Source organism: Anopheles ziemanni, chromosome X (genome assembly GCF_943734765.1).
Source record: "Anopheles ziemanni chromosome X, idAnoZiCoDA_A2_x.2, whole genome shotgun sequence".
NCBI classification, from domain to species: Eukaryota; Metazoa; Arthropoda; class Insecta; order Diptera; family Culicidae; genus Anopheles; species Anopheles ziemanni.
In genome coordinates this window covers 9,778,136-9,804,458 of record NC_080707.1, presented here as the reverse complement: position 1 = coordinate 9,804,458, position 26,323 = coordinate 9,778,136, and the positions used below count along the sequence as shown (strand labels likewise).

Sequence of the window (26,323 nt, the reverse complement as noted above, 5' to 3'; positions counted from 1 at the left end):
ACATAGTTTTAAATAAAATTCACAGATTGATTATTGTTGTGTTTGAAACATAAAAATTGATCCTGCTTAGAAAGGAACCTAGGATGTGTAAGCAAAACTATTCTCTCTGGGACTTCACGAGATGTTGACGCATATGCTTGTTGATGATAAATCAGTAAATAGAGCAAAATCGTCTTTCGCGCAAGGCAATACCCGAGCGGTGGAGTTTGATTGCTATATGTCTCCGGCAGCGTCCACCTAAACCGTGGTTTCACGAAAGATAAGTCCACAATGCGACCCGGCCGCTTCGCCGAAGTGGGCTGCATCATTCTCGACCTCTGCTGGCGGGTCACTGCGCTCCCCTGGGGCTTCGTTGCCATCCGAAGCGGTTACGGGCGTGACCATCACGTAGCGCGACTGCACCTTCAGACTCGCCGTCTCCGCCTGCTGCTGGTCGTATATGCGCGTGTTGAGATCAGTGTACTCCTGCAAGCGATCCTGCAGCTCCTGGGCTGTTATCTCGCTGGCATTCCCATCCGGGCCGGGATTCACGCCGCCGCTGACTGCTGAGAGAAACGAAGTCGTGATATGTAAAGCAGAAAAACGAAACAAAAAACAAACAAACACTTCAGTAAAGTAGCAACTCCAATCCAGCATTTCAGTTGTACGTGGTTGGACATGTTTTGTGACATATCGAAGCAATGGCGCCGTAGCAATTGGTTGACTTGCACCTGTCTGTTGCTACTGTCGCATCAGGGATTGCCTTTCCGGTACTCAGCAAACCAGGGAGCACAACCAAAAAACACGTTGCACACAGTGTAGGAATCATCAGTACAAAATGAGGAAAAAACACATGAGCACGAACAGGTTATCTAAAACAAAAAACCTAAAAGGGGTGAGCTAATGAACAAAAAATAAGTTTCACAAAAACAAACAAAACAAAAAAGAAAAATCTGCTTAGAAAGTAGTAAAAAAAACAACTTCGACACTAAATAAAATACAGACTTAAAATTAAAAAAAAACAATGAAATAAAACAAAAACGGAACAAAACGCAGCATATAACTGTTGGTTGCTACTCTTGTATATTTAAAGCGGAATTCGCCATAGCTTGCTTCGACCGTTCGACTTAAATATAGTTGTTGCCATTGAAAATGCTTAATAACGTCATAGGCGAGACAAGGATTTGCAAGTGATACTACATTGACTACAGCTAAGTTTAAAACATATTTGACCCGCAATAACTTCTGTGAAGTAGACACAATTAAGAGTACTAAAAACCAATGAAACAGCTAGCTCGGCACTACTCTGTACTATGTAATCAAACAAATAAATATAAAATAAAAACATTGTTCTCGTACCTATGGGTACAGGCATTCGGGCATGATTGAGGCAAGGTTCAGACACACAAAATACAATCTAATCATTAATTGGCAGTCCTGTATGAATTTTCCTATCCTGTCTTCGGATAACAATCAAGTGAAGGTGAACATAAAGGTGGATGTTTGCTGCAAATGCAATTCTAATTCCATTGTTTGTAGAGTTTTAAATAAAAAAAACCAAAACAAAAAGTAACCATTAACATAAAAATGACTCTATTTAAGGACTAATTAAGTTACTTAAAAGATATGCTAATATAAATTAAGTTGTTTTTATCGTTTCGTTCGAGCATCCGCTGAGCATTCGTAGTTGCACGGAATACCATGAATGTAGTGTTTGTGTGTGCGTGTGTGTGGGTGTGTGTAGCTAATGAAATCTAGCTGATTGTAAGGCGGGGGAATTTTGGTACTTTACGAAACAGTTTAAGGTGCCGTCAATTATTAAATTGCGTTGTCCATTCCCGCCGATAAGAAGTAAGTATTTGCGTGTGTCAGAAGCATCGGTAAGTATTTAAGGCACCTACAGATCACAGTGAACCTACGCGACGCAGTTTTTCCTATAACCAGAATCAAAGATGACCTGCCTTGAGGGTAAACTATTCGCATTCGATTCGTAGCCCTCGATTATTGTAAGTATTGGCGCGTGTATCGGAAAGTGTTAAAGGCACCATTTTAGTTACCGTTCGATTCACCGGATGCGTATTCTTAGCTGTTCGATTCGATGCAGGGGTTCTGAATTCATCAGAAGGATGTTTAATTGTAATGAAATTCTACGAACGTGAGTTTCTTGGGAGATTTCTTGTTGCTTGTAGCAGACCATATAAATAATAGTTTCACACGTCTACTTTCATCCGTCTCAGTGAGGTGCCGATTGAGGCTCGACTTTTGCTTAACTCTCCCGTTTACTTTTCGAGCGACATTCGTGCCGTGGACAAGGATGCGCCTGAGCGTGGTGTGCAAATAGTGGTAAATGTTTGTGGGATAAACAAAAGAAAGGAAAAAAAACAAACCTAGTCCAATACCAAATAGCAGTACGAGTAGCAGCAATAGCAGTAGTAGGGCATATATGTTAAGCGTACAATAAATAGGGAAGATAATGCGGTATAACATGCGGTTGCGGATCAAACCACCTACATGCCTGACACAACACACACCTGACAAAGTATAATGTGAATAAACCTAACGACAAACGAAACCGATACACCTTTCCGCACGCGCCAAACGACCGCAAATGTAAGTACTCAAGTTGGAGCGAGCGTAAGCGTTCTGCCGTTCGTTTCAGATTAACGCTGTTATTCGTGACTGAGTTCGAAACCATCATGTAATTTCCTTGCTTTCTCTGACTACCGTTACCTCGTTTGAAAATACATTAGAATATTCTTTAGTAAGTACTACATTCTGGCGTACGATCGCAAGCACTGGGGAGGTTCATTAAATAAACAGTGATACCGCGTAAGTTGGACTACCATCGCAGATGATAGCGTTCATTGGTGTGTAGCGCACGTTCTTTTTCACGAGATGTTTGGGAAGGATGGAAGCAACACATCTCTCACTTGAGGGGGTATCTAGACTACAGGATACTACACATCCCCTGGCAACATCCCCCGGCCAGCAGCGTGTCCCGAGATGGTGCCGTGAGTGTACCATCTAACGCCGGACCACCACTGTCGCCTTGCGAACGAATGTTATTGTTACTAGCTTTCACTGCACAGCCGCCGGGTGCGTGATCCACCGGGGGAATCGATAATACTGGAGCATCAGCGGTGGGCAACACCCCCTCACCCCCATCGCTACCGACGTCGCCAGCCAACGCCAGCACGGTCAGCGTACCGGAGCTGCTGTTCTCGCTTCGAGCGGTGTCGCACCTAGAGCGATTGCGCGTCCACTCGCCATATTGCTTCCGGCGTTCGTCGGCCATCCGTTTCAACCGTTCCAGTCGGGATTTGAGCTGACGGGGTGAGACACCACTGAATCCGCCACCGAGCGAGGTGTCCGTCGGCTTTGCATTCGGTTCCTTGCCTTTGTTCGTGGCCGCTGGCAGCTTGGCCGGGGTCGGTTTCGCTGCGGGCGGATGCACGGGGAACTCTTGTTCGATAATTACGTCCGCTTCGATCGGCCCGGTGGTCGGCATACCGGAGATGGCCGCTAGCAGTGGTTGGTGCTCCTCATCGCCGGTTAGCGACAGCGCCGTAGCCTCATCGTCCCCAGCGAAATCATGCTGGTCGTCGTCGGCCGTCACCGCAACAACGCCGCTATCGTCACCGTCGCCGCTCGCTCCTCCTTCGGCACTAACGTCACCATCACCGCGGTCCGTGCCGGTATCCGTGGTGGTGCGCGAACCCTTGCTACTTTCGTACGACTCGGGAAGCGGCGAGTGCGACTCCGCACTCTCGGGCGTGTACGGCTCGAAGCGATGGTGCACCAGCTGCGACCCGTCCAACGGGGCGCCGTTCGTGTTGCCGGCCCCGGCCAGCGTCGTGTACGTGTTGAGGTAGTGCGTGTCGATGCGGTTAACGATGATATCGTTCGCCAGCATCATCCGGCGCGAGATGAGCGTCTTCCGGTGCTCGACCGGCTGGTGTTTGATAATGTTGCGACAGTTCGGGCAGATCGGCGCCCGGTCGCAGTCAGTCGGCTCACCGGGTTGCGCCTGGCTGCTGTACAGCGAGCACATGCACACATTCAGATTGCTATCGGTGTCGAACACGCTTATACTGACGATGGGTTGACTCGACGGCGATTCCGTCCCCAGCAGACCGCCGCCACCACTGGCGTCCGGCTCAAGCGCTCCCAGGTTGCGCTCAAGGCACTGCTCGATGCGAGCACAGCAAGCTTGGCATGACCCGCGCCCATTGGAGGTGAATGTCGGCAGGATGGAAGTGTGTGCGCTCGATCCACCACGATCAAGTGGAACGTGAATTTTGGCTGCGGCATCACTGCCGTTACTACTATGGCCAGCTAAGATATTGGTAACGCTTTTGCTACTACTATTACTATTTGCACTACCACTACTACTACTACTATTACTACTTCCGCTACTACTATTGGGCACTGGGTGTTCAACACGGGGTGTTGCGGGCGCATGCGTATCACAGGAACAGTAATCTAAAATACCTTGACTCGTCTTGATTCGCGTGCTGAGATAAACTGGCTGGAAGTGAGAACGAAACACCAAAACGATAGACGAAAATGAATGCCCATGAACGCTTCCAATTCTCCCTCATCGCCATACCTTGTGGTCTCCCATGCACACGCTCGCTCCGATGATGCCGTAGCGGACGGGCGATCCGCTGGCGCTGCCGTCGGCACCGGAGTTGCCATCGCCGTTGAAATTACTGTCGCTGATCAGCTTCCGGGCCGCCGGGCTGACCAGTATACGGTCGCACCAGGCCGGGCAGCGGGTCGCCATGTACGAGCACGGCTGCATCGGATCTTCCTCGTACGGGTACGACGGTGGGAATGTGATGGGATACTCGTACAGTATGCTCCGGAGCGAATCGAGCTCTCGGTCGAATTGACGCAGCTGCAGCAAGGAAGGGAAACATTTAATTATTATTATTACAACACAGGAAAACTTAATTCTACATTACTTGTTGGTTTCTTATTATACAAAATTCATAACGTTACGCTTGATGGTTTTTCCCTCACTCGAATAAAGTAACGCACCAAAATCGATTCAAAACCATATCTTTATAAGAAAACAGGCAAAACGCTAATCCTATTCCACAGATCGCTAGAGAAACCAGCGTAGCAAAGAAAACTGAAAGCATACTTGGATGGTAAAAAAAAATGTTTCACAATAATGAATTCAATATTAAAAAGCATATCAAATTTTTGTTATTATCATGAAAAGAATAAAAAAAAACCTTGCACGGGACGGACATACGGACTACGACTTGTGCCCAGATAATCAGGCCTTAAATCTTCAATCACACAGAAATTGTTCGGTTTAAAATAGTTACAGATCCGTTATTGTGAAATGTAAAACAAAACCCCGGTAAATATGCCCAGACAAGCTGAACAATTCACGTTCTCGGACGGTGCAAAGCATGCAAAATGTGTTCTTCATTCGATTAAATTGCGAAAAAGAATCATAATACAAAAGCACACGTATACATTCACATGTCAAATCGAAAAAGGGTGCAAAAATTTTCAAGGTAATATAAATCAAACCATGCTAAGACAGTTTTGTTATCGGACAGTATCTGTACTTATAACATTTATAGAAACTAAGCTATGCCAATATTAAGAAAGAATAGAATATTACACATATTTTGTATTTGAAAAACACATTTTCCTTCAAAGCTCCAACACTGATAACGCCTCGCAGATGCCGTATTCAAATAATCCGAACCAGGCACATGAACAAGAGTTTCCTATCCACAACAGAGTTTTGCTATCCATTGGTTATTATATGATTGACCAGAATAGCCTTTTGAGAAATGGTGCAAGTTAAGTGACAAATTATATTTGTTTTTATTGAGATTGTAGTGGTATGAAATTTCGAATGCGTGACAAAATAATCCAGTTTAATGAGGACACTGAACGGCACGTTCCAAAATTAAATGAATAAATACGACAGGATTTACAAATTCTTATTTTTGGATCAATTGTTTAGAGATTGTTTAGCACCTGGACTGAGCCTAGCCACAACAGAACGAAAATATGATCGTGCTGCTATAATCTAAAAATTTAGCGTTTTACAATAAATATAAAACTACTGCATCAGCTTCACAAGTTAATAATACTGACTTTATGTTCAAGCAGGGCCCGTGTAACTGGGCCTTAATAGCAAATCTTTAATATTTGCAACCAACTCTTCACATATAAGCTTACAAACTAAAGCAAATGAAAAGCACATTTTGTAAAACAATATCAATATTCTAAGCAAAATATTCAGAAAAATGTGTTCAACAAAATAATGCTTAAAATGTTTACATTAATTGTGACTGCGATACATTTGCTGTTTACTAAAAGCAAGTCGGTCTATTCAAACAAATGTGATATGTGATAAGTCGAACAGCTCGTTAGGGTAATTATATTACGTAAAATATAAAAGTTTTCGTGATGTCAAATATATCACAGTGCAAAGATTGTAATCTATCAAGATCTTAAAAGTACTAGAATAACATTTTAATTATTACAAGTGAGACATAAACACATTTAAAACAAAATAGACTTTCGTACTTACCCAACTCTCCTTGAACGTGCTTTGATCGCTGTGGAAAAACTCCTTCTTCCCGACCGTCAGCACGTTTGCTCCATCCGCGTCACGATACTGAACCTTTGTACTGTCGTGTTTCGCATTCTGTACCCGATGCACTGTGAGATCTTCGGTAAGTTTCTACAGATAGGATAGGAGCGGAAATCAATAAAAAATTCAATTCAATTTTTCTTGCCCTCCCACTAGCCCAGCACTACCAACCTTAATAACACCTTCCGTGTCGCAGCGGAAGTTGAAATCACCAAATACGAAGTATGGCACTGGTCGGTTAACAGTGTCTTTATGAAATCTATCGTGCAAAGAACGTTATAAAACGGAGAGTTCAATAAAAGTGTGCTCAAATGGAAAAAAGAACGGTAGGGCAAGTCCGTCCAACACATGGTTTCGCACTTACCGTTCGAGTGTGTGCACTAGCGCCCGGCGCCGGCTCTTACAGTACACCGACGGATACTCCTCGCAGGCGGCCAAATTAGACGCGTCGTGAAAGAGATGAATATTCACTAGATCGAACACCGTACCGCTCAGGAACCAACGCGTGCGGAGGAATCCTTTACGTGACCATTTGCACTAAAACAAAAAAAAACCCGGAAGAGAGAAAGCAGACACGTCAACAAAAGTAAAACTTTACTGAGTAAAGACCGCTTCTTACCTCCGGAAAAAATTGCTGCGGAAATTTGGCCTTCTCCTTGCTCGCCACCGTTTCGATGCTTCCGGTGTGTATGCTCTTACCCTCGACCGGGTCCCATTCGTGCGTTAGAAAGTTCCACATTAACACATGGTCGACAGTGTTCTGCACGAAGTACAAGTTTCCCAGTGCCTGCATGGAAAAGAAAAACAAAACATTGAAATACATTAGCAAATTTGGTAATCTCTAAACGCTCTTATTTTTACACATGACGCTTTCACAAACTAATTGTTTTCAACACTTAATTGAATTGAAGAAATGGTTATTCTTCCCATTCTTATTGCAATTCTTTTAAATTTATTCCGTGCAAGTATGTTTGACTTTTGTGCTTAAAGAGGTGAATTACATGAAAGCACAGAGTATTTATAAATATCATAAAACATACTCTGAATATATTAAAATGAAATTCACTTCTTTTGTTTTATTTATTTATCAATTTATTTATCCAGATTCATCCGCAAGCATTTAAAGACGAACACTAGTTTTGTAGTATTTAGCATTCAGAGTATAAACATGCGTCATTGAATGATCCATACTAATGTATCATTGTTCTGCACATTGTTATTATCAGTGTACGTACCATTGCGTCAATTTGACGAATTTTCTGCGTTTTTTTGCAAATATTATCTTCGTTATGGGACTTGACGCATGAAAAAGTGCTTGCTTGTTTTTGGTTCTTACGAATGAGCGATTTCATAAGCTTTGAAAAACAATGCCAAAATGTACCGATTGTTTGTCTCGGCATAATATTTAAATGCATCAACCCATTAAGGAGATATTATTTGGTCAAATTGAATAGGATGTACTTTTGTGGTAGATTTGACCAGAGCATTTCAGCCCGAAGTATTAAATTCCATGCAAGATATTTTTAACATAAAAAAGTCACAAATAGATCACAAAGTTGCGTATCTTTGATTTGCATAGGAAATAAACATAAAAATGCTCCCAACCCTTGTGAAATTTAACGTAGTAAGTTCAACAATTTCAGCTATGAAAAATATTTGCGTTAAAATGCCCAAATACAAAAGCAACCCCCGAGTGGTTGCGATGAAGAGGGAATGTGACATATTTGCTTGTTTGAACCTGTAACAACACCCAACCGCCCACAGGTTACACGCGCATCCACCGGGGAAAACTTACGCTGTTCCCAGCGGAACATTTCCATGACGCTAGTGTAACGCGTGTCCTTCAACTCCGTCAGCAAACATTGGCGATCCTCCCCAGCGCCAAATGGGGCATATGCGAGAGTTACAAAGAAAAAGAACGAAGAAAAATCAATGTGGTGATGGTAAGGCAAGGCGTACAAAGCCACTTGCCAGAAATAGATCAACAACGGTAACGCTAGGAGGTGGTCACGGTTTGCTTCCCTTTTGAGGCTTCCTCCCAAGGATCAGCATCAGCGAGGCGAATGATGGCTTTCATAATCGAATCCCGACGGGCAGCTACATACCGGTACGGGAAACCCCAATGGAGGTTTCGGTCCGGCTTCTTCGAGTCTCAAGAAGACGATGCTTCCGAGCTGGACCTTTGTCCATTAGCTCCAATCAGTGCAACTTTCTTTCTTTTTTTTTTGCGTGCAGCCCATTTCTACCGGTTGTTGTTTGTCTCTCCTTAATTAGATTTCATATTCAGTATCGATTGTGGTGAATGTGGCGACGGGCGGCATGGAGGAGCTTATGGCAAAATGGCAGGAGAATTTTCTCTTAGAATTCCTATGAAACTAGCGTTCCCAAGACAGGATGTGTCTTCGGCTTAACGTAATGATTCTTGACCTAGCGTCTGTTTGACTGTCGACATCTGTTCATCTTATTTAATACTTCACGGTGTGAATTAAATTTAGAAATGTCAATCCAATTATAATTCTTTAGCCTACAAATCTTATCAGAATTAGATCATTTGTGTATTTCTTGTCTTATTTAAAGGAACACTACAACTGATTAAATGAAATTCACTAGCTCTTCTGTTTTTTCATCCACCCATAAGTTAAAATTAATGAACAATGGAATTTAACATACGTAGAAACACGTTTAATGAAATATATAGACAGCTCATGAACTAGTAATAATACTTTCGTCTTCAATTTAATTTGCATAATGCATTCTTTGCATGATAAAAAAGCTTAACATTTGTATAAAGTTTAGAGAAACCGTAATCGTCTGCCTTGTGATGGGTACTAACATGTAGAATTTCCAACATAGTTAACACACTTCGATGCATCAAAGTATTAAGTATTTATTTTGTCGATTGCGATGGTACAAGCTTGATCTTTCGCATCTGATCGGGGCGGATTCGATTTCTCTTCGGTAACGGTAAAAAAAAACGACTGTCACGGTATTACAAACAGGTGTTACCTGATCCAGTGGCATGGTTCAAACCATCCATGCCGAACAAGTTCTGGAGGCCAATCGAAGCCTGCCGATCGGACAAACAATGACCTTTGCGAGAATCTGGCATACACACACACATCAAGCAAATAAACAATTGGAGGAAAGCCAGCCGTCGGCGTCGGTGCTGGTCCCTACGTCGTGTCTCTCGGCAACGTGGCCGACCTGGACTAAATCGGGCCAAAGCGCTCCCTTGAACCGGTGTGCGTTGGTGTTACCGGATGCGGGCAAATGTTTTGCAATACGCCCAGCATAACAAGCATAGTAGTCCCCCCCTCCCGGAAGAACGTGGGGCTCATCAGTATTCACTGGCCCATTTGCCATCCGTTTGACAAACAATTCTTCCCATCGCTGGCCCCTCTCCCCGTTCATATAAGGGTGGAAGGGGAGGAGCAGCGTTGTAACTCGCCAACCGATTGGCACACACATTCTCTTCCCAGCCGAATTAGTTTACATCTTTCACACCAACAATATTTTCTAATCTATTCCAACGCAACAACGGGAGTGTTAAGTTTCGAATTGAGTGAAGCGCTGAATCGTAGGAAGAGTACAAACCAACGATCATATATGCTCCATCTTGCCCCGACTCACCGTGAAATGCTCTGCGGAGTTGTAGTCCTCGTCCAGGTACACCCGGATGCGATTGTAGTCGCGCAGCTCCTCGGACTCGCAGAGCTTCTTTATAAACTCCTGCACGTACTCCATCGACTTTTCGTAGGTCTTGCCGCCGACCTCCTGCAGATGGAGCGCGATAAACGCTGGCCGGTGCTGGGCGACATGGTCGAGAAACTCCCGGAGCCAGAGGTGCAGCAGCTTGGACGGCTGTCGGGGTTTCATCCGGGTTCCAGGAACGTGCAAAAATGAAATAAAAAGAACAAAGTTGTTATATCACACTATTGTAAATCGGTTATTAAATGAAAAGATGTTTAAAAACACTCTAAGCTGCTCGGGAATAAATAGAACAATTTAGCATGGTTGGCTAGAAAAGATTCCAGTGCTCTAGGTGTATATGGTTGCAGTTGGTGTTTTTTTTTTTTTTATTTACGTTTACGTTTTATGCGAACGTTTTGTCTCATTAGCACTCATTAGCATTCTGCACACGATTCGACGTGGAGCGCATGTGATGGCCATTGATATATAGCTCAGTGTAGAGGTACTGGCCTTTTTTATCTCAAGCTGTACGAACCCGAGTGGCTTCTTGTGCGTAAACAGCTGGTGGTAATTATTAAGGACGGTAGAGGAGAATGTCTACAACCTCACCATATTATAGCTCTATAATATAAACGTTATCAATGAGTGAAGGATCTGAAGAAATTCGAACGGAAAAAGTGTTGAGTGGCGGTGGACTCAAAAGGATAATTGTTTAAACTATCCAACCAACTGTCCGATAAAGTGTAAATACCTCAGTGTACTGAGATTTTGACCGAAATATATAATGTTTTCCTATTAATTGCTCAAGAAAACTTCCGTGAATAATGGAAGGTACTTTTGAACCTAAGCATGGCCATTCAAATTTATGAAAATCTTAATTTCATTGGCATCGCTGGAAGCATTCTTCGCTCTGTTGGACTCGGGACTCATAGCTCTCATGCTTTATTTTTTCCCCGTTGGGTAATTGGGTTTTGATTGTAATCTGGTGGTGGTCTTTTATAGCTTTCCGGTGTTTTTTTTAAGTCTACACGCAGCTAGAATGTTTGTACGCGGTGCGCCATCACACCAAGTCGTTTTAAATCACATTAAACTAATCGCAAATGGATTATTTATTAATGAGTGTACCTTAATTTTATTTCAAATAAATTTGAATAGCAATATCAATGACAGTTTGGTATGTTGGTAAAGAAATTTGTATTTACCAGCACCTTATGTGCTAGTGGTAAAAAAGAAACTAATCAAAATGAGATGGGTTTAAATATTTGGATAATGCGCGATGAGTCAAACTTTCTCCGGTCGATAAAACCTCAGTGAAAAATTAACTTTTGACCCCACTTCAATGTTGGCAAGAAATGGCGGAATTATGAACTCGCAATATTGGTTATATAGCTGACTTAAACAATGGTCAATGTTTGATTAAAACGACGTGGAATGTGGAACTTAAGGCGGTCTTTAGATGCCCAAAGCTATGGGAAGCACGCGGGTGGAAGAGTACATCTGACAAAAGCGAGACTGGCGCCCGGGATTTTGCCGAATAATTGTATTTCGAAAGCTTATACCCGGGATACTCCTCCTGTGTCACATTGACTGTCAAGCCAATGCTACACTTGTACAAAAAAATGGATAAAAAACGCCATCGTTTCGAGCTTATCTGAAGGTTTTCGTACCTGGTTTCGTACAGGCCGAACAAATATTGAAACGACTGTGGTAAGATTTGCTGCTCTTCGCTATATGCGTACGGTGAGATTTGATTCTTGTAGTTTTGTTGTTTTTCGTTCTCCTCACCCGCGCCCCGACCTTCCACCCCCTACTCTTAGCGAGTTTGGTGCTGTGTCCACTCTTAGCGAGTTTGTGTGTGCCTTCAGCTAAACGACGTCGCTTCTATTTTGAATTGTTTTCGGTCTTCTTTGGTCTGTCGCCTGCACACTACGGTTCTACATTCTTGACGAGCTGACCCTAGCGAGCGCGTTACGGGCGGGCGAACGATAAAGTGGTACGGCAAAACTTTGGTAAATAAACAAAAATAAACACCTACACCACGTAAGCGCGAGCGGGCGCAAGGGTGGAGGGGTGGGCGCATCGGTTCTAGCAGGCCGGTGCGCCATCTTCCCCTGCGGGCCCCGGTTTTGTTCGCTTACGGCTTCACTTAAAGCCGCACTATGCGTGCTCAAAATTAACGGAAGCCATCTTGCCAGTGGAACAAGACTGGTGTCGCTCTATTTCGCAACGCTTCTTTATCGAATCAAGACGGAAAGCCTTCGCTAACTGTTGTGTCTGGAAATTAATCTGAAAAAACTCTTCCTATCGATTTCGCCGCGTCGTGCTATTAGCAAGGAATGCTTAATTACAAAATAACATCCCTTATTTATGAAACAAACAATCAACACGCCTAGGGCTTGTCTATCATTTCTGTAAATATTGTATGCATCCGTTAGAACTGAGCATTGAAACATAGCGATGTGATTCAGTTTATCAGAATATCTTCATCTGTTTAGAGAAAATTTCACACACATGCGTCATACAATTGTAAGTCAATTGAAAGAAAAGATATAAAACTGCATTGCTATGGCAAATGTTTGTGGAACAAGCTGTACAAACATAGGTGTGTTTAGGTATCAACCAATGCACACAGGCGCTACGGTTTGAATTAAAAATATAATTCAAGCTCAAATGAGCATTGTTGGTATGGCTGGCTGGGCTGCATTTGATAGCATCCCGTTTTTTCCCACCCCCTCGGCTGCATACCGTCGGTGACACCTTTTACGCTCATTAGTTTTGGCCGACGCGCTTCATTAACCCTTTTCATGGTAGGCTAGGGCAAAGTATCCTTAGATCGCATGTTTGTATTTACTTCACTTAAGCCCGACAAACTGGCGCGCAGCGTATTGGAGTAATTTATTACGATGCATCTGGGCGGGATTTACTTTTCCGATGAGCAAATTAGAACCGCGTCTAGCGCAAACAACACCGTGCTACGAGCCTCTACATTGCTTGGGGGTTGACGGAGTCTGCAACATGGGAGCAATAAATCTATCACTTCCGTGCTGTGAACATAACAAAACAAAAGTTAAATAATAAGGGCTTACAAAAGTACGAAAGCCAAAAGCAAGCTACTCGTACCTTAACATAGATTTAACATTATGCTCAGGCCGCATATTTACCACATAACTTTACAAGTTTTAGATCGTATTTTGCCACATACAATTAGCATAGTTTGCGAGTTGGCGAATTTTTCCCTTGATAAATAAAGCTTCTAACCTAATTTGATACTTACGTCTTCAAAAACGCTGCCCACATTTGCGGTTATGAGAAGAATTGGTATGGTGTCTGCTTCTGCGGAGGCCATAGCGATCGCTGTCCTTTTTTTTAGATGGCGACACACTTGCTGATAGGAGATGCCTTAACCTTGCAGCTTCTTGTCCTTTTCAAGGATTTACTCCAACGCAGGGTAAGAATTAAGGCGTTCCTATGGTAGCCAAAGTACACTGCCGGCTGGGAGTCATATTCCTGGGTGTTACTTTTGGTTTCGGAGCATCGTATGATACTTATTCAGTTCAGCTCACGGTTTACAGCTTGCAAGTGATGTTGTATCCTGTTTATAACAGCGATGGAAGCTGGATTCAATGTGGTGTGAATCCTCGCAGACGAAGTAGACGAAGAGGAACTAACAGGCTTTACCGCAACCACGGACGATTCTCGTAAGTAGGCAACTGCTGCCTTGAAAGGATGCCCGTGCGATAACAACACCCTTGGAATAATAGGTCAAACTTTTATCCGCCTCGGCCGACTCTGTCATTGCAGACGATTAGCATCCCAGTGTCCGTCGATGGCGGGAAAGGTTGTGTTCTTCCTGTTGCATCCGCGACGACCAGTTGATGGCTGCGAGATTGTGGTTATGGTTTGTGTTTATTGCTGATGGTCGTGCTGTTGGATCGAGGTTTCGGGGGCAAATGTTTGCGTACGCCAGTCCGGGTGTGTAGCACTTTTCCACCTCCGGTTCCACACTGCGAAGGAAGCGAAAGTGATGCGCTCTCGGGCGGCGGAAGCAGGAACGCTCGCGGAAACCAATCACCGATTACAAACTTCTGCACAAAAGGCGTGAGAAACTGCGCTGCATTGTCCCGATCGAACCGCACTACGAAACATTGAAACAGTGTCAGAGCAGGAAAATCGCCGTTCACACCACCCGTTCGGGGAGAAGGAATACCGTAGAATGCGCGAACGCAACGGCCGACCTGCGGAATGTCAAATGCCGAAAAAATACACCCCGAAGTTTATAGTAAAGAGTCAAAGGGTTCAGACAGAAGTTGCAATTTTTTTGTTTCGGCGTGTGATGGCAAATATCAATTTAGTAAACGCATCCAAAATTCGAAAATGCATGCAAATGCAATTCAAATATAGATTAAAAATGTTATCCATGTCGACAAAATTAGAATATACGGTTTTTGCCAACGAATTTGCATGCTCCTCCGGAGATTTCTTCCAGGTTCGAGGTAGAATATACAGTACAACGTCGATTATAATGGGCAGTTGTAAGCTGGCTTTGTCAGTGCTCCGACGCATGAAATTCATCAATTCTCAAATTGTGCTTATTCATATTTTTCCAGTCAAAAACTATACAAAACAGATAAAACAGATAGTGAGTGAAAGTTGTATGTTAGTTCATTTTTAATTTCACTCGACACTACAATGATATATCAGCTGTTATCCGAACCTTTTATAATTGGCGACCTAGTGTATTCCATAGCCTAGGCGTTTGTGAAAACGCCAATAAAACATTTATTATCGGACTTGACCTGCTTTCCAGGACAGACTGCTGGGATATTTGCTTCGTTCTAGTAACCTTGAACTCGGAGCAATCGGAGCGAATAGAAATAGATCCGAACTCACACAATTTTGAATCATAATCTTGGTTATGTGTTGCTAAATATGTCATAAAACACTTTTCCTATATTTTACTAATCAACTTCCATACTGTATATAAACATGCTCTAGTTTTGGATAGAGTAAAAGTTTATGAACTGAAGTCGCATGTCTAGATCATCAATTTCTAAAAGACAAAGATAACAAAGTTTTCGTTTATTTTATTTAAAAAGTAGAATATGTTCATAATCGAACTATAACGAAAAAGTTGAATTTTATGAAGGGATTTTCTTCTGCAATTTTCTGCGAGCCTGGTGGATATGGTATAAAACGATAAACAAAATGTTGCTATGTTGTCAAAAGATATGACCGTGAAATGAACGCGCACATGTATGAGTGTAGTTGCTATTTTATTTACCGTTACCATGCAACGATTCGGACATAAACAAATAGCGCTGCTCAAAGAATTCGACTGGATCGGGATAAAATAAGTCTAGTTTTCGTTGGAGTGACCACTGAACCGGAATCTGGTGGATAAAATGGACGAACACGACTACCGCAGTGTGATTATTTACCACGCAAGGAACCGCTACTACCACACGATGCAGCGCACCGTTCTGGAAGCGATGGCCAAGTATACCAGCGAGGTAAGCTTTCGATTCTTCAACGGCCTAGCGCTCGTCTTGGACGGAATCCGTATCCAAGAGGGCATCCGGGAGCTAAACCAGCTACGAAACGACCGCGATCTCGGCATGGCTGTGACGCTCTGCTTGATGTACACGCACAAGCGGTGCCACATCGTGGACAAGGAGGAACTGATCAGCTTGGACGTGAAGCTCAAGGAGGAGAGGAAAAGACTAACGGCACAGTCCGCTTACTATTCGGCACTGTTTCTATATCTGAGCGGCAAAACGGAGAAGGCAAAGGAGTACGCTGACAAGGCACTGCGCCTCAAGCCCGACCACGGGGATGTCCTGTCGCTGAAGGGCTGGTCCGAGCTGCAGCTGGGCAACACTAGCAACCATACGCTGGAGCTGTTCAATCGGGCGCTCGAGAGTGGGGGCAAACATCTCGATGCCAGCCTCGGCCAGGTGCGTTTTCATCAGCTGAACAGTGACTTTGACACGGCGATTGCGGTGCTGAACCGGTTGGCGGTTCGCTTTTCCGAGTCGGTCATTCCTTTGGTGGAAAAGATGCGAACACACCTCTCCAACTGGCACTGGGAGCACACGACGGAGATTGCGAACCGAATTCTGGTCGAAGAGCCGGCCAACCTGGAGGCGCTTACCGTGAAGATCATGGTGTTGCTGGTGAAGGACGGTAATTATGGTGCCGGCGTGAGTGCGCTGCAGTATCTGGCGAGCTCGTTGGAGAAAATCGAACCGGCCAATGGGGAGCTGTTTTTGCGCTTGGGGCAACTGTACGCGGCCGTCTGCGGGCGCCACCCGGGCATACTGGCCGAAACGTTCAAGCTGGTGGAAAAGGCGGTCAAAGTGAATGGGTCCAACGCGGACTATCTAACGGAGTTGGGCTATCAGGCAATCCTCCAGCGTCGGTATAAGGAAGCGGTAGCGTACTTCAAAAGTGCCACCAAGGTTAACGATAGCTCCGTGTACACCCTTTGTGGTCTGACGCTTTGCCAGATGCTGGAGGGTGGCATTTCCGACCAGGTGACGCAGCAGCTGGAGTTTCTGACCGAAATCCAGGACACGTCTGCCAATCCGTTGCTGCTCTTCATGACCGCCAGGCTGCATGCGGACAACTCTGTCCGTGCGATTGAACTGTTGTCCGCGGCGTCGGAAGCACACTTTAAGAATCTGAAAGCCCTCGCGTACGGCCCGGAGTATCTGAGGCTATTCAATCCTGATTTTCTTCTGCAACTGATACGCGAACTGTTGACACATTCACCTGTGAAGGGCGTGGTTTCGGTGGGTTCGAGTTTTGCGGCAAACGGCATGCTGCAACAACAACATCCAGTGCTGCTGCAGGCGGCCAACCTGCTCGAGTCAGTCGTAAAGGCCTGCCCGGGGCTGGTCGAGGCAGTCTATCTATTGGCGCTGGTACAACGGCTCGGTGGTGAGGTAGCGGCGGCATCTGCAACACTTAACCGTATCTTGCAGGAGCTTGATCCCGCGTACCCCGACGCGCACCTGCTGCTAGCGGAAATAAACATCGATCAGAAGCAGTACCAGCGGGCCGCACAGAATCTCGAGATTTGCCTCAGTCACAGCTTCAAGGTGCGCGAAAACCCAATGTACCATCTGCTGTATGGTATTATTTTGAAAAACCAGCAGCAGCACGAGGACGCACTGAAAAGCTTCATGAGTGCCTTGAATCTGAGCGGTATGAACACCGGTGGCACTATCGGGCCCGGTAGCAACGTCAAATCGTCCGCCCTAGGAAATCTGAAACTTAGTTCAACCGATCGGCTTACGCTTTACCTGGAAATGATCGGCACGCACCAGCAATTGAACCAGAGTACGGAGGCGCTAAAGCTGCTAGAGCATGTGTCGTCCGAGTTCGGTGGTACGTCGGAGGAGGGTCGGCTGGCGTTGGCAATGGCTGACTTTTACATCCAACAGGGTAACCACGCGAAGGCCATTGAGCTGTTGCGAAAAATGCAACCAGATCATCAGTACTACATCCAGGCCAAGACGAAGATGGCTTACATTTATCTGAACCACCGCAAAGATCGGCTCACGTTCGCCCAGTGCTTTCGCGAGCTGGTAGCGAACTGCCCGAACGCCTCGAGTCACCTCATCCTCGGCGACGCGTACATGTCCATTCAGGAGCCGGACGATGCCATCGACGCGTACCGGGAGGCACTTCGGCAGAATCCGCGTGATTCGCTGCTCGCTAGTAAGCTCGGTCGGGCGTACGTGCGAACGCATCAGTACCGTAAGGCCATCACCTACTACCAAGAAGCTATAGTCAACCCGGAGAACTATCCTTTAAAACTGGACCTGGCGGAACTCTACCTTAAGCTGAAGCAGTACCAAAATGCCGAACAGACTCTTGCGGACGATGTTAATGACACTAGAGCGTAAGTGAAACATATCCGTTGTTCAATATGTTTCGTGTTCGATTGAAGTGCATCAAATTAACTCTATTTTTCTTTGTCTACAGTAACATGGATGATCCAACCGTGCTTCAGATGCGCACGAAACAACTACTGCTGCTCGCTCGGATACGCGAGAAGGCTGGCCAACTGAGCGCCTCCCTGCAGACACTGAAAGAGGCCAGGGACAACCAGTTGAAGGTGCAGCAGCGCTTGCTGTTGGACCATACGAGCGGTGTCGCGACCGAACAGAACAAGATGCTATCCAAGTAAGATTTGGCCGATAAAAGGACCGACGACTCCTACATGTCTTATATATTTATTTTTATGTTTGTATATAATCTCACTTTCCCGGCTTTAGCTATCTTAGTTTAGAGGGGTTTATTTATATATAAATTGTTTTTTGATGCATGTTTTATTTGCTAGTTAAAAGACAAATATTAATGAAAAGTTTAATTGACTTGTTGCTGTTTGAATAATTTAATTGACTATTATTTTGTTGATTGCAGAATATGTGTACTGATGGCCGAGCAGTCGCAGGCAATTCGAGACAACGAACAAATGATACACCACTACAAGGAGGCGCTCAAGTATGCACAGTCCGACACGGTCATAATGGCAGCGCTGGCCCGTGTCTACATGCAGTTGAACCGGATGGACGATTGCCAAGCGACGTGTGCGCAGATTGTGCAGATCGATCCCAACAACGAGATGGCGCTGGTGATGATGGCGGATCTGTCCTTCCGGCGAATGGACTTCGAAAGTGCGGCCTACCATTTCTCGCAGCTGCTGGTGAACCAGCCGAACTACTGGACTGCGCTGGCACGGCTCATCGAGGTGTTGCGCCGGAGTGGAACGCTGCCGGACGCCGGTGGGTTTCTGCAGCGGGCCGAGGAGGAAGCGACCCGGTCGGATGGCGAGGCCGGGCTGAGCTACTGCAAGGGACTGTACGAGTGGTATCGGGGCAATCCGAACAGCGCGCTGCGGCTGTTCAACTACTGCCGGCGGAATGCCGAATGGGGTCAGCAGGCGATCTACAACATGATCGAGATCTGCCTCAATCCGGATGGCGAGCTGCCGAACGAGGGTTCGATCGCCGACATCGGGGCGGACGATCTGGAGATCAAGGACTCGCGGGCGATGGCGTTGCGTACCGCCGAGCGGCTGCTCAACGAGCTGCGACCCAGGCCGGGCGTGCTGGATAACGAGGCGCTCAATCACCGGCTGCTAGAGAACTTCCTGCTCGTAGCCTCCCGGCAGAAGTACAACGTCGAGCGGGCGCTGCAGAATTTCACCAGCATCGCGTCCCAGGACGAATACCGGGAGCATATCGGGGTCATCTATGGCATGGCGGCGACCCACGTCATTCTGAAGCAGGGCCAACGGGCGAAGAACCAGCTGAAGCGTGTCGCCAAGAACGTCTGGACGTTCGAGGAGGCCGAGTACTTGGAGAAGTGCTGGCTGCTGCTGTCCGATCTGTACATTCAAGCCGGCAAGTGCGAGCTGGCCACCGATCTGCTGAAGCGCGTCCTGCAGCACAACAAGTCCTGCACCAAAGCGTACGAGCTCGGAGGCATCGCATTCGAGAAGGAGCAGAACTATCGAGCCGCGGCGGCTTACTACGACAGCGCTTGGCGCTACTGCGGCAAATCGAAGCCGAACATTGGCTACAAGCTGGCGTTCAACCATATGAAGAATAAGCGTTATGCGGACGCGATCGATATATGCCAGCAGGTGCTTAAGTTGCATCCGGATTATCCGTCGATTCGGAAGGACATTCTTGAGAAGTGCCGAAATAATCTGAAAGCGTAGAGTTCAGCGACCCAGCATCAGTTTCCAATGGTGAATCGAGACCAAGTTTTCTCATATGATCTCTTATTTCCTAAACTTGTGTTATTGAGTGTTTTAAATCATCTTGCAGGAATTGTACCGATTGTTTTGATAAATTATAATTAAGTATAAAACATAACCCAATCGCACAAAAACACACTTGGATGTGTAAACACATTCCGTCCATTGCACTCTTAAGAATATAGGCGAAAGGTTTAATATTACGTACATTATTGTTAGAGAGATCGTTTATTAGTTTGCTCTAGGACGATATATTAGTATTAGGAGCCACGTTGATTCGGTGTATGAAGAGACCAACCACGAGGCCGCCTCAGAACGAGCACATTCCACACAACAAAGACACCTAGTACATGGTACATGCATGCGCGTTTTAACGGTGGCGAACAATGACAACATCGATATTACGTATTAGGAAACACGAGACGCACGCCTTCATTTGTCTTTCGCTAGAATGTTTATCGCTGGAACGTATGGAAGGATGTTTTTAATATACAGTGAACGAAACTCGAATGGTACCACTCTACTTTATAGCATTATTTTTACAAAATCCTTGCCAAACGCTTCAAAACTATCAACAGAAACATGGGCATATGTTTTTTCGTGTCTACTGCTGTGTTGAGAATTGTTCGATTTAACCAAACCAAACCAACACGAGCTTGGTTTTCATAAGTTCTAAAGATGAACAGAACATTTTGCATAATTTTCTAAACTTGCCACGACATTAGCTCTCCTTCGGTGTAACTATACACTTAGTTATACTAGACTTTTTCTTTAGGGGGCAGAAAAAGTTATAGGGCAGTAAGGGAATGGTTTAGTTTAAGTTGGTCGCAGTTTAATTTTAGAAAGGTGTTTTATCTTTTGCATAAAGCATCGATTCACAACATTTTTTAAATTAGATTTTCGTTTCTTAGATATCATTTAAGCATGGCATTTGTAAGTTTATATTTAGGGTATGTTAATCATGATAAAATACATGTTTGCAAAGGACTACCTTTGTTTGATTCTTACTTCCAAATGTAAAATGCTCACGATAGTCGTCTTTTTGTTCTTTTTTTCGTTTCGTACTTCATTTATTTATATTGAAATGCTGGTTCTTTAGCTTTTTTTTGTTCTCCCCTCATGTTTCGTGCTAAATTTTCATTGTTTATAGTGAAATGCAAAAGCGTTAGAAAAAATGCCACCATTTGAAAATAATGTATGTGTGTTTGATTACTAAATTAAAGACATTTGGCAAGAATTTTGTTTAAAACACCGCTTAAAATGGGTAAATATGTATATCGTTTCTTATTTTGTTTGGCGGTGATTGCAGTATCTGGGTGTCGTTCGTTTGCAGGTTCGTTTTTTTTTTACAAATCCAGATACATGATCTGGGTTGCCGAGATGGCCCCACAGAAGCTGAGCATGGCGGCAATGCTGACGACAGCGGTGGTCGTGCCGGTCCAGGCGACGATCGAGCCCATGCAGATCGAGAGCACGAACTGGGCCAGAAACACCATGCTGCTGACGATGGCCACGTCGGTGCCGAGGCCGCGGATGCTGGGCACCTCGGCGTGCTTCGCCACACCGCAGTCGTTCACTTCGAACTGCAAGGGAAACGAAACGAAGGGTAAGTAGTAAGGTAGGTGGAAACGTTCGGCGGGGACTTACGACTCCTTCCGAATGGTAGTGGGCCACCAGCAGGTAGGGCATGGTGAAGAGCGTCGAGTACATGACGCCGGCGGTCCAGCTGAAGACGATCACGCCAACGCGGTGCTTGGAGAGCGCCATCAGCGACATGCCGAGACAGTAGAAGAGGAGTCCGCCGACGTAGACGCGCTTGGCGCGGAACCGCCGGATGAGCCGCTCGATGATCAGCGAGTAGCAGGCGCAGGACAGCGAGTACATCGCCATACCCCAGCAGCCGAAGCGGACGCCCGCCTCGTACAGCAGGTACTTCTCCGTTCCGTCCAGCGCCTGAAGCGAGAGTCAGTGTAACGTAAGCCGCTGGGTCAATGCAAAACAGGCTACGTTTACCTTGGGATCGCCATCGAACACGGCCTCCCCGACGAAGTCGGTGAAGTAGAGCGAGTAGCAGACGTGCGCCATCCAGCAGAACAGGTTCGTGAGGCAGACCATGCGTAGCGAGTGCGGCATATAGACGATGGAGAGCAGGTACATGCCGAGCGTGACGGACGGGGCCGTAGCGTCGGCGTCGCTCCCCTTCGGTGCGGGCTCGCTACCGCCAGCTACCTCCACCCCCGGCGGCCTGATACCATTGCGACTGAAGCTAGTTTCGGCAAAGTTTTCGCCAGGAAGCACGTCGTACTGACCGCCAGCGACTACAGCGCTCTTCCTTTCCACCGAACCGTACGAGGCTGGTTCCGGGCGACCCTGCAGTGCGGAATCCTGGTCCGGGGACTTACCCTCCCCGGCCGCAGGGTCAGCCGGAGCTGGTGGCTCCTGGCGCTCGATTTCCTCCTCCAGAATCCACAGCGGGATCTCGCTGAAGCTCGTCACGGTACAGAGAACGCACACCACGAAGATGACCGTGATGAGCGAGAAGACGGCACGGACGTGACCACCGAACACGACGCCAAGCGAGGTGCTATCCCAGTCGATGCCGCCGAGCGAGTAGCCCATGAAACCGCCCAGGCCCGCCATGATGGTGAAGGTGGACAGTCCGCGCGCGTGATCCTCCGGGACCGTCACGTCCAGCAGGAACGCCCGGGCCGGACTCTGACAGGCGTCGGCATCGAAGTCGAGCAGCACCGTGCCGAGAATGGTGAAGAAGATGCCCCACGGGTGTCGGGGACGCTTGGCGGGCGCATCAGCTCCCACCACGAGCTGTGGCTCCGTCTCTGAGGCCGTGGAGCGATGGGGAAGCGGCTGATACCTACCCCCGAGCGGAATCGGTATCGGATTCGGGTCCACTCCATCCTCACCTCCACCACCTTCGCTCGCTCCACCGCCGGTATCGTTGAGTGTTGCGTTGACGGCGTACGGATTGAAGTCGCCCATGGCATACCCCACGTCCTCGCCGTTCGGCACGAGCAGCAGTCCGAGCAGGACGCCGAGCGAGAGCAGCAGGATGAACGGACGCCGACGGCCCAGGTTGCTGCGGCACCGGTCACTCAGCGAGCCGAGCACCGGCGTCAGGAAGAAGCCAACCAGGGGCGATAGACACCAGACCAGCGTCATATGCTGGTGCTCTACGCCGATCTTGAGCAGCGTTGGCGATACAAACGCCGTCTCGGCTGCGTACGAAAACTCGATTCCCATCACCGCGGCCGAGATGCGGATCAGCTCGAGGCGTGTCTTACGGCTGAAAGTATGCGGAAGGTAAATACAAGCAATAGGAAATTTGGCAGGGATAGGATATAGGATAGGAGTTTTACAACTCAAGTCCAATTGCTTCCGCGAAACATTTGAGGTCATCGTGAAATAACGACGCCATCTGTCAGCGTTGCGTCCAGCAGATCGTGTCGAGAATGATGAAAGTTCGCATCGTTATCTCATTATTACCTCAGCTGTCCTTAACCCATTAGAGGTCTACATCGCCAGGACAGCTTGCGAAGGCCCAGGAGCCGTACTAGTGTAAACCCTCGCAGACGTAGAAGAAGAAGAACCTCAACTGTCAGCCTTGGCCCGGACTTATATGTATGTCGAAGTCCGTGCTAAGGTCAGCGGCGGATTATAAGATAAGCAAACTAAGTAACTGCTTGGGGTCCCGTGCTTTTTACCTAATTTGTCCATATTTCAAAGCTGGACTTCTTTTGATTATTTCGCTAAGCAATTTTTGATCGTCTATTAAAATAGTTAATGATATCTCTATTTGGATTGTATTTGAATGATGAAGGCAAGTGCAAGTGTAAAAATTCCTTTGATGCTATTTAAGGAAATATCTATGTTCACCGGATACAACAAGCATACAACAATGATGCTTGCATTTTAATCCTTTCGTGGTTTTATAGAGAAGCAAAAAGTTGTAATTCACTTGACATATGTGAAAGAGTTCACTTTGGGGAGGGAAACATTTACGCAGTGTATGCGTTTTGTGCTTTAACTTGAAGCTGCTTGGGACCCTTAGAACCTTTAATCCGCCTCTGGCAAAGGCCGTGTATCTCATTTGTGACGGCATATCTCGACAACTGCAAAATGGATCATCAAAAACAAGCGATCGTGAATCAGAGCGTTAAGTGAGAACGTAAGGGTTTGAAATACTAACAGCGTGAGTACTCCAGACGCCGCGGGAACTGGAGTTCGTGTGTGAATCGATCGTCCGATTGAGATCTTACATTCTGGTATTGTTGAGATATGCCATCCCCAACGAGGTACCGTGTTTCGCTAGTTGATAAACACCCAGCAAGGCGTTCCTCCAATAAACCCAAATGTAAAGTCAATCCTCGGGCATCGTTTACCTACCGATAGATGTGCGAGAAATCGACGGCACTCTCGTTCCATCCCGTGCCGACGCCCAGCTCCTCGGTCGTGCCACGCTGGGCCGGACCGGACGGCAACGAGCAGCCTTGCCGGACCGTTTCCTGTACGAACTGTCGCACACCGCCCGGATGTCGCTCGCGCCAAGCGTCGAGCCGCTGGCGAGTCCCGGCGCGCCACTCATGCCACCGTCCCGCCCAGCCCTGGTACTCGTGCAGTTTCTCCATCAGGAGTCGATTCGGTCCGGTCGTCGTCTACTGTGGAAGATTACTACTCCGCTTCGCTCCCTTACCTGCTTACGTTCCCCCCGTACGGTTTTACTGCTCCGTTGCAAACAAATGCCGGTTTGTCATTTGAATTGATTTGATTGTCCCGGGATTGGGATGGAATTGATTGGAGGCGATTTAAATTTATTGCTTTTCGGGGATATCCCACTGCTGCACTGTTTGCCCTGGTACTGCACGAGCTTTGCCTCGACTGCTCAGTGGGCCTTGGTAAGGTTCTTCCTTAATCCTTCGACAAACGACACGTTATGTACATGCGTGGTGGCTTATGCACTTTATCCTCACTCGCACTAAATTGAAAGAAACAACAACATGTTGCAGGAAAAATTTTAGGAACTCGCACACCCACTGATGTGCGCTTGTTTCACTCTTATCGATATCCAATTATTTGAAGGTAAATGAACCAACTTCTTTCCCGCAGCAAACGATTAGGGTGTACAATATCTTCCTCTTAAGCAATTACCGTGGATTATGAAAGCTGATGAGATCAACACAAGTAAGAACACAAACCAGGTTGTGTAACGTTCATGACGTTTGCTACAACTTTAGCAGTAGGTAGATCGATCTACTCCTGGTGACCCCGTTCGTTGATTGAGAGCTTCTGAAAAGTTGATACTTCTAGAATTTAGAATATTCACAACTTTCCCCGTGTTGTGGCGAACGGCCCGTAATCAGCGGTTTTCCTCAAGGCAAACCGTTTTCAAACAATGGTGTGTGAATGGTGTGGAGCGGCTAATTAGATTACTGGAATAAACTTTTCCCCGTAACAGGTTGTGGCAAGGCAAAGGAGGACCTCGCTGATGGCAGTGTGTGACTGCAAAGGAATCCCTGCCTCGGATTCGCTCGCGTACAGATATATATTTATATACACACACATATACACACAAACACACAATGGTGCACGTAGTGTGCATTAAAGTATTTAGTATATTATTTGCGATCGTGGATGCACTTCTGGGCGGTCAGGTTTCCTTCCTATGTTCCTGGAGGAAGCGACAAGTGTTGAACCAACAAACAAATAACCTGCACTGGCACCTAGCACACACACACTCTTTACGCACTACCCACAGTAGACTAGCGGTTCCGGTGGACACGACCTACCGCTGGAAGCCCGTTACGCGCTCTGAAGGTGTCGCTTTGGCTGGCTGGCGAGCCACCCGAGTCTTCAGATTTCGTTTACCACGCGCAACGGATGTGCGATCGAACACCGCCTCACAGCCAGTGAACTGGGGCGCATCCGTGCTGCCACCGACACCGTGCCGAGCGCGAAGGAGCGAACAGTACACACAACAGCGAACGAGCGGGCGATGTCCATCGACGGGGTAGGATTTGGTGGATGTCTGCGAATGGGGAAGGCATGGGGGGGGGGGGGGGGGGGGGGGGGCGAACGTAAACCCCTTGCGAAGGGTATATTACACCCGGCAAGTAACAGCTATACGGTGCATTATTTTTTTCTCTTCCGATGGTCACCAGAAGAAACAATAAAAACCCAGAACCAGCGAGGAAAGTAGTCAAGGAAAGGTGACAAAATAAGACGCAGGAAGGAAAGCG

At 46.5% G+C, this 26,323-nt stretch overlaps 3 protein-coding genes across 3 annotated transcripts; 1 reads left to right on the top strand and 2 right to left on the bottom strand.

The window, feature by feature from the left end:
- Positions 1-237: 237 nt before the first annotated feature.
- LOC131291022 (uncharacterized) lies at positions 238-14,481 on the bottom strand. The gene is made up of 9 exons (XM_058320213.1): positions 13,575-14,481; positions 10,241-10,471; positions 7,230-7,397; positions 6,975-7,147; positions 6,782-6,869; positions 6,548-6,700; positions 4,589-4,879; positions 3,001-4,507; positions 238-542 (listed from the first exon to the last, which is right to left on the bottom strand). Exons 1-9 carry the CDS (start codon positions 13,644-13,646, stop codon positions 238-240), a joined length of 2,988 nt encoding a protein of 995 aa, XP_058176196.1. The 5' UTR covers positions 13,647-14,481.
- Positions 14,482-15,702: 1,221 nt separating this feature from the next.
- Positions 15,703-20,033, top strand: LOC131290927 (tetratricopeptide repeat protein 21B-like). Its single transcript, XM_058320115.1, has 3 exons — positions 15,703-18,206; positions 18,290-18,490; positions 18,731-20,033. The coding sequence occupies exons 1-3, from the start codon at positions 15,703-15,705 to the stop codon at positions 20,031-20,033; spliced, it is 4,008 nt and encodes a 1,335-aa protein (XP_058176098.1).
- Positions 20,034-21,418: 1,385 nt separating this feature from the next.
- On the bottom strand, positions 21,419-24,715 carry LOC131291236 (proton-associated sugar transporter A). Its single transcript, XM_058320422.1, has 5 exons — positions 24,474-24,715; positions 23,003-23,373; positions 22,086-22,882; positions 21,720-22,025; positions 21,419-21,655 (listed from the first exon to the last, which is right to left on the bottom strand). The coding sequence occupies exons 1-5, from the start codon at positions 24,713-24,715 to the stop codon at positions 21,419-21,421; spliced, it is 1,953 nt and encodes a 650-aa protein (XP_058176405.1).
- Positions 24,716-26,323: the final 1,608 nt, after the last annotated feature.

What these genes read in the sequence shown, in the direction of transcription:
- LOC131291236 (XM_058320422.1), bottom strand. Translation starts at nt 24,715, where the DNA reads ATGGAGAAACTGCACGAGTACCAGGGCTGGGCGGGACGGTGGCATGAG. An exon ending in GATTTCTCGCACATCTATCG is followed by an intron (nt 23,374 to 24,473) that starts GTAGGTAAACGA and finishes GCATACTTTCAG; the next exon opens with CCGTAAGACACGCCTCGAGC. An exon ending in CGGCGGTGGAGCGAGCGAAG is followed by an intron (nt 22,883 to 23,002) that starts GTGGTGGAGGTG and finishes TCGTGGTGGGAG; the next exon opens with CTGATGCGCCCGCCAAGCGT.
- LOC131290927 (XM_058320115.1), top strand. Translation starts at nt 15,703, where the DNA reads ATGGACGAACACGACTACCGCAGTGTGATTATTTACCACGCAAGGAAC. An exon ending in GATGTTAATGACACTAGAGC is followed by an intron (nt 18,207 to 18,289) that starts GTAAGTGAAACA and finishes CTTTGTCTACAG; the next exon opens with TAACATGGATGATCCAACCG. An exon ending in CAGAACAAGATGCTATCCAA is followed by an intron (nt 18,491 to 18,730) that starts GTAAGATTTGGC and finishes TGTTGATTGCAG; the next exon opens with AATATGTGTACTGATGGCCG.
- LOC131291022 (XM_058320213.1), bottom strand. Translation starts at nt 13,646, where the DNA reads ATGGCCTCCGCAGAAGCAGACACCATACCAATTCTTCTCATAACCGCA. An exon ending in ACACGGAAGGTGTTATTAAG is followed by an intron (nt 6,701 to 6,781) that starts GTTGGTAGTGCT and finishes TCCTATCTGTAG; the next exon opens with AAACTTACCGAAGATCTCAC. An exon ending in TGTGCATGGGAGACCACAAG is followed by an intron (nt 4,508 to 4,588) that starts GTATGGCGATGA and finishes TCTCACTTCCAG; the next exon opens with CCAGTTTATCTCAGCACGCG.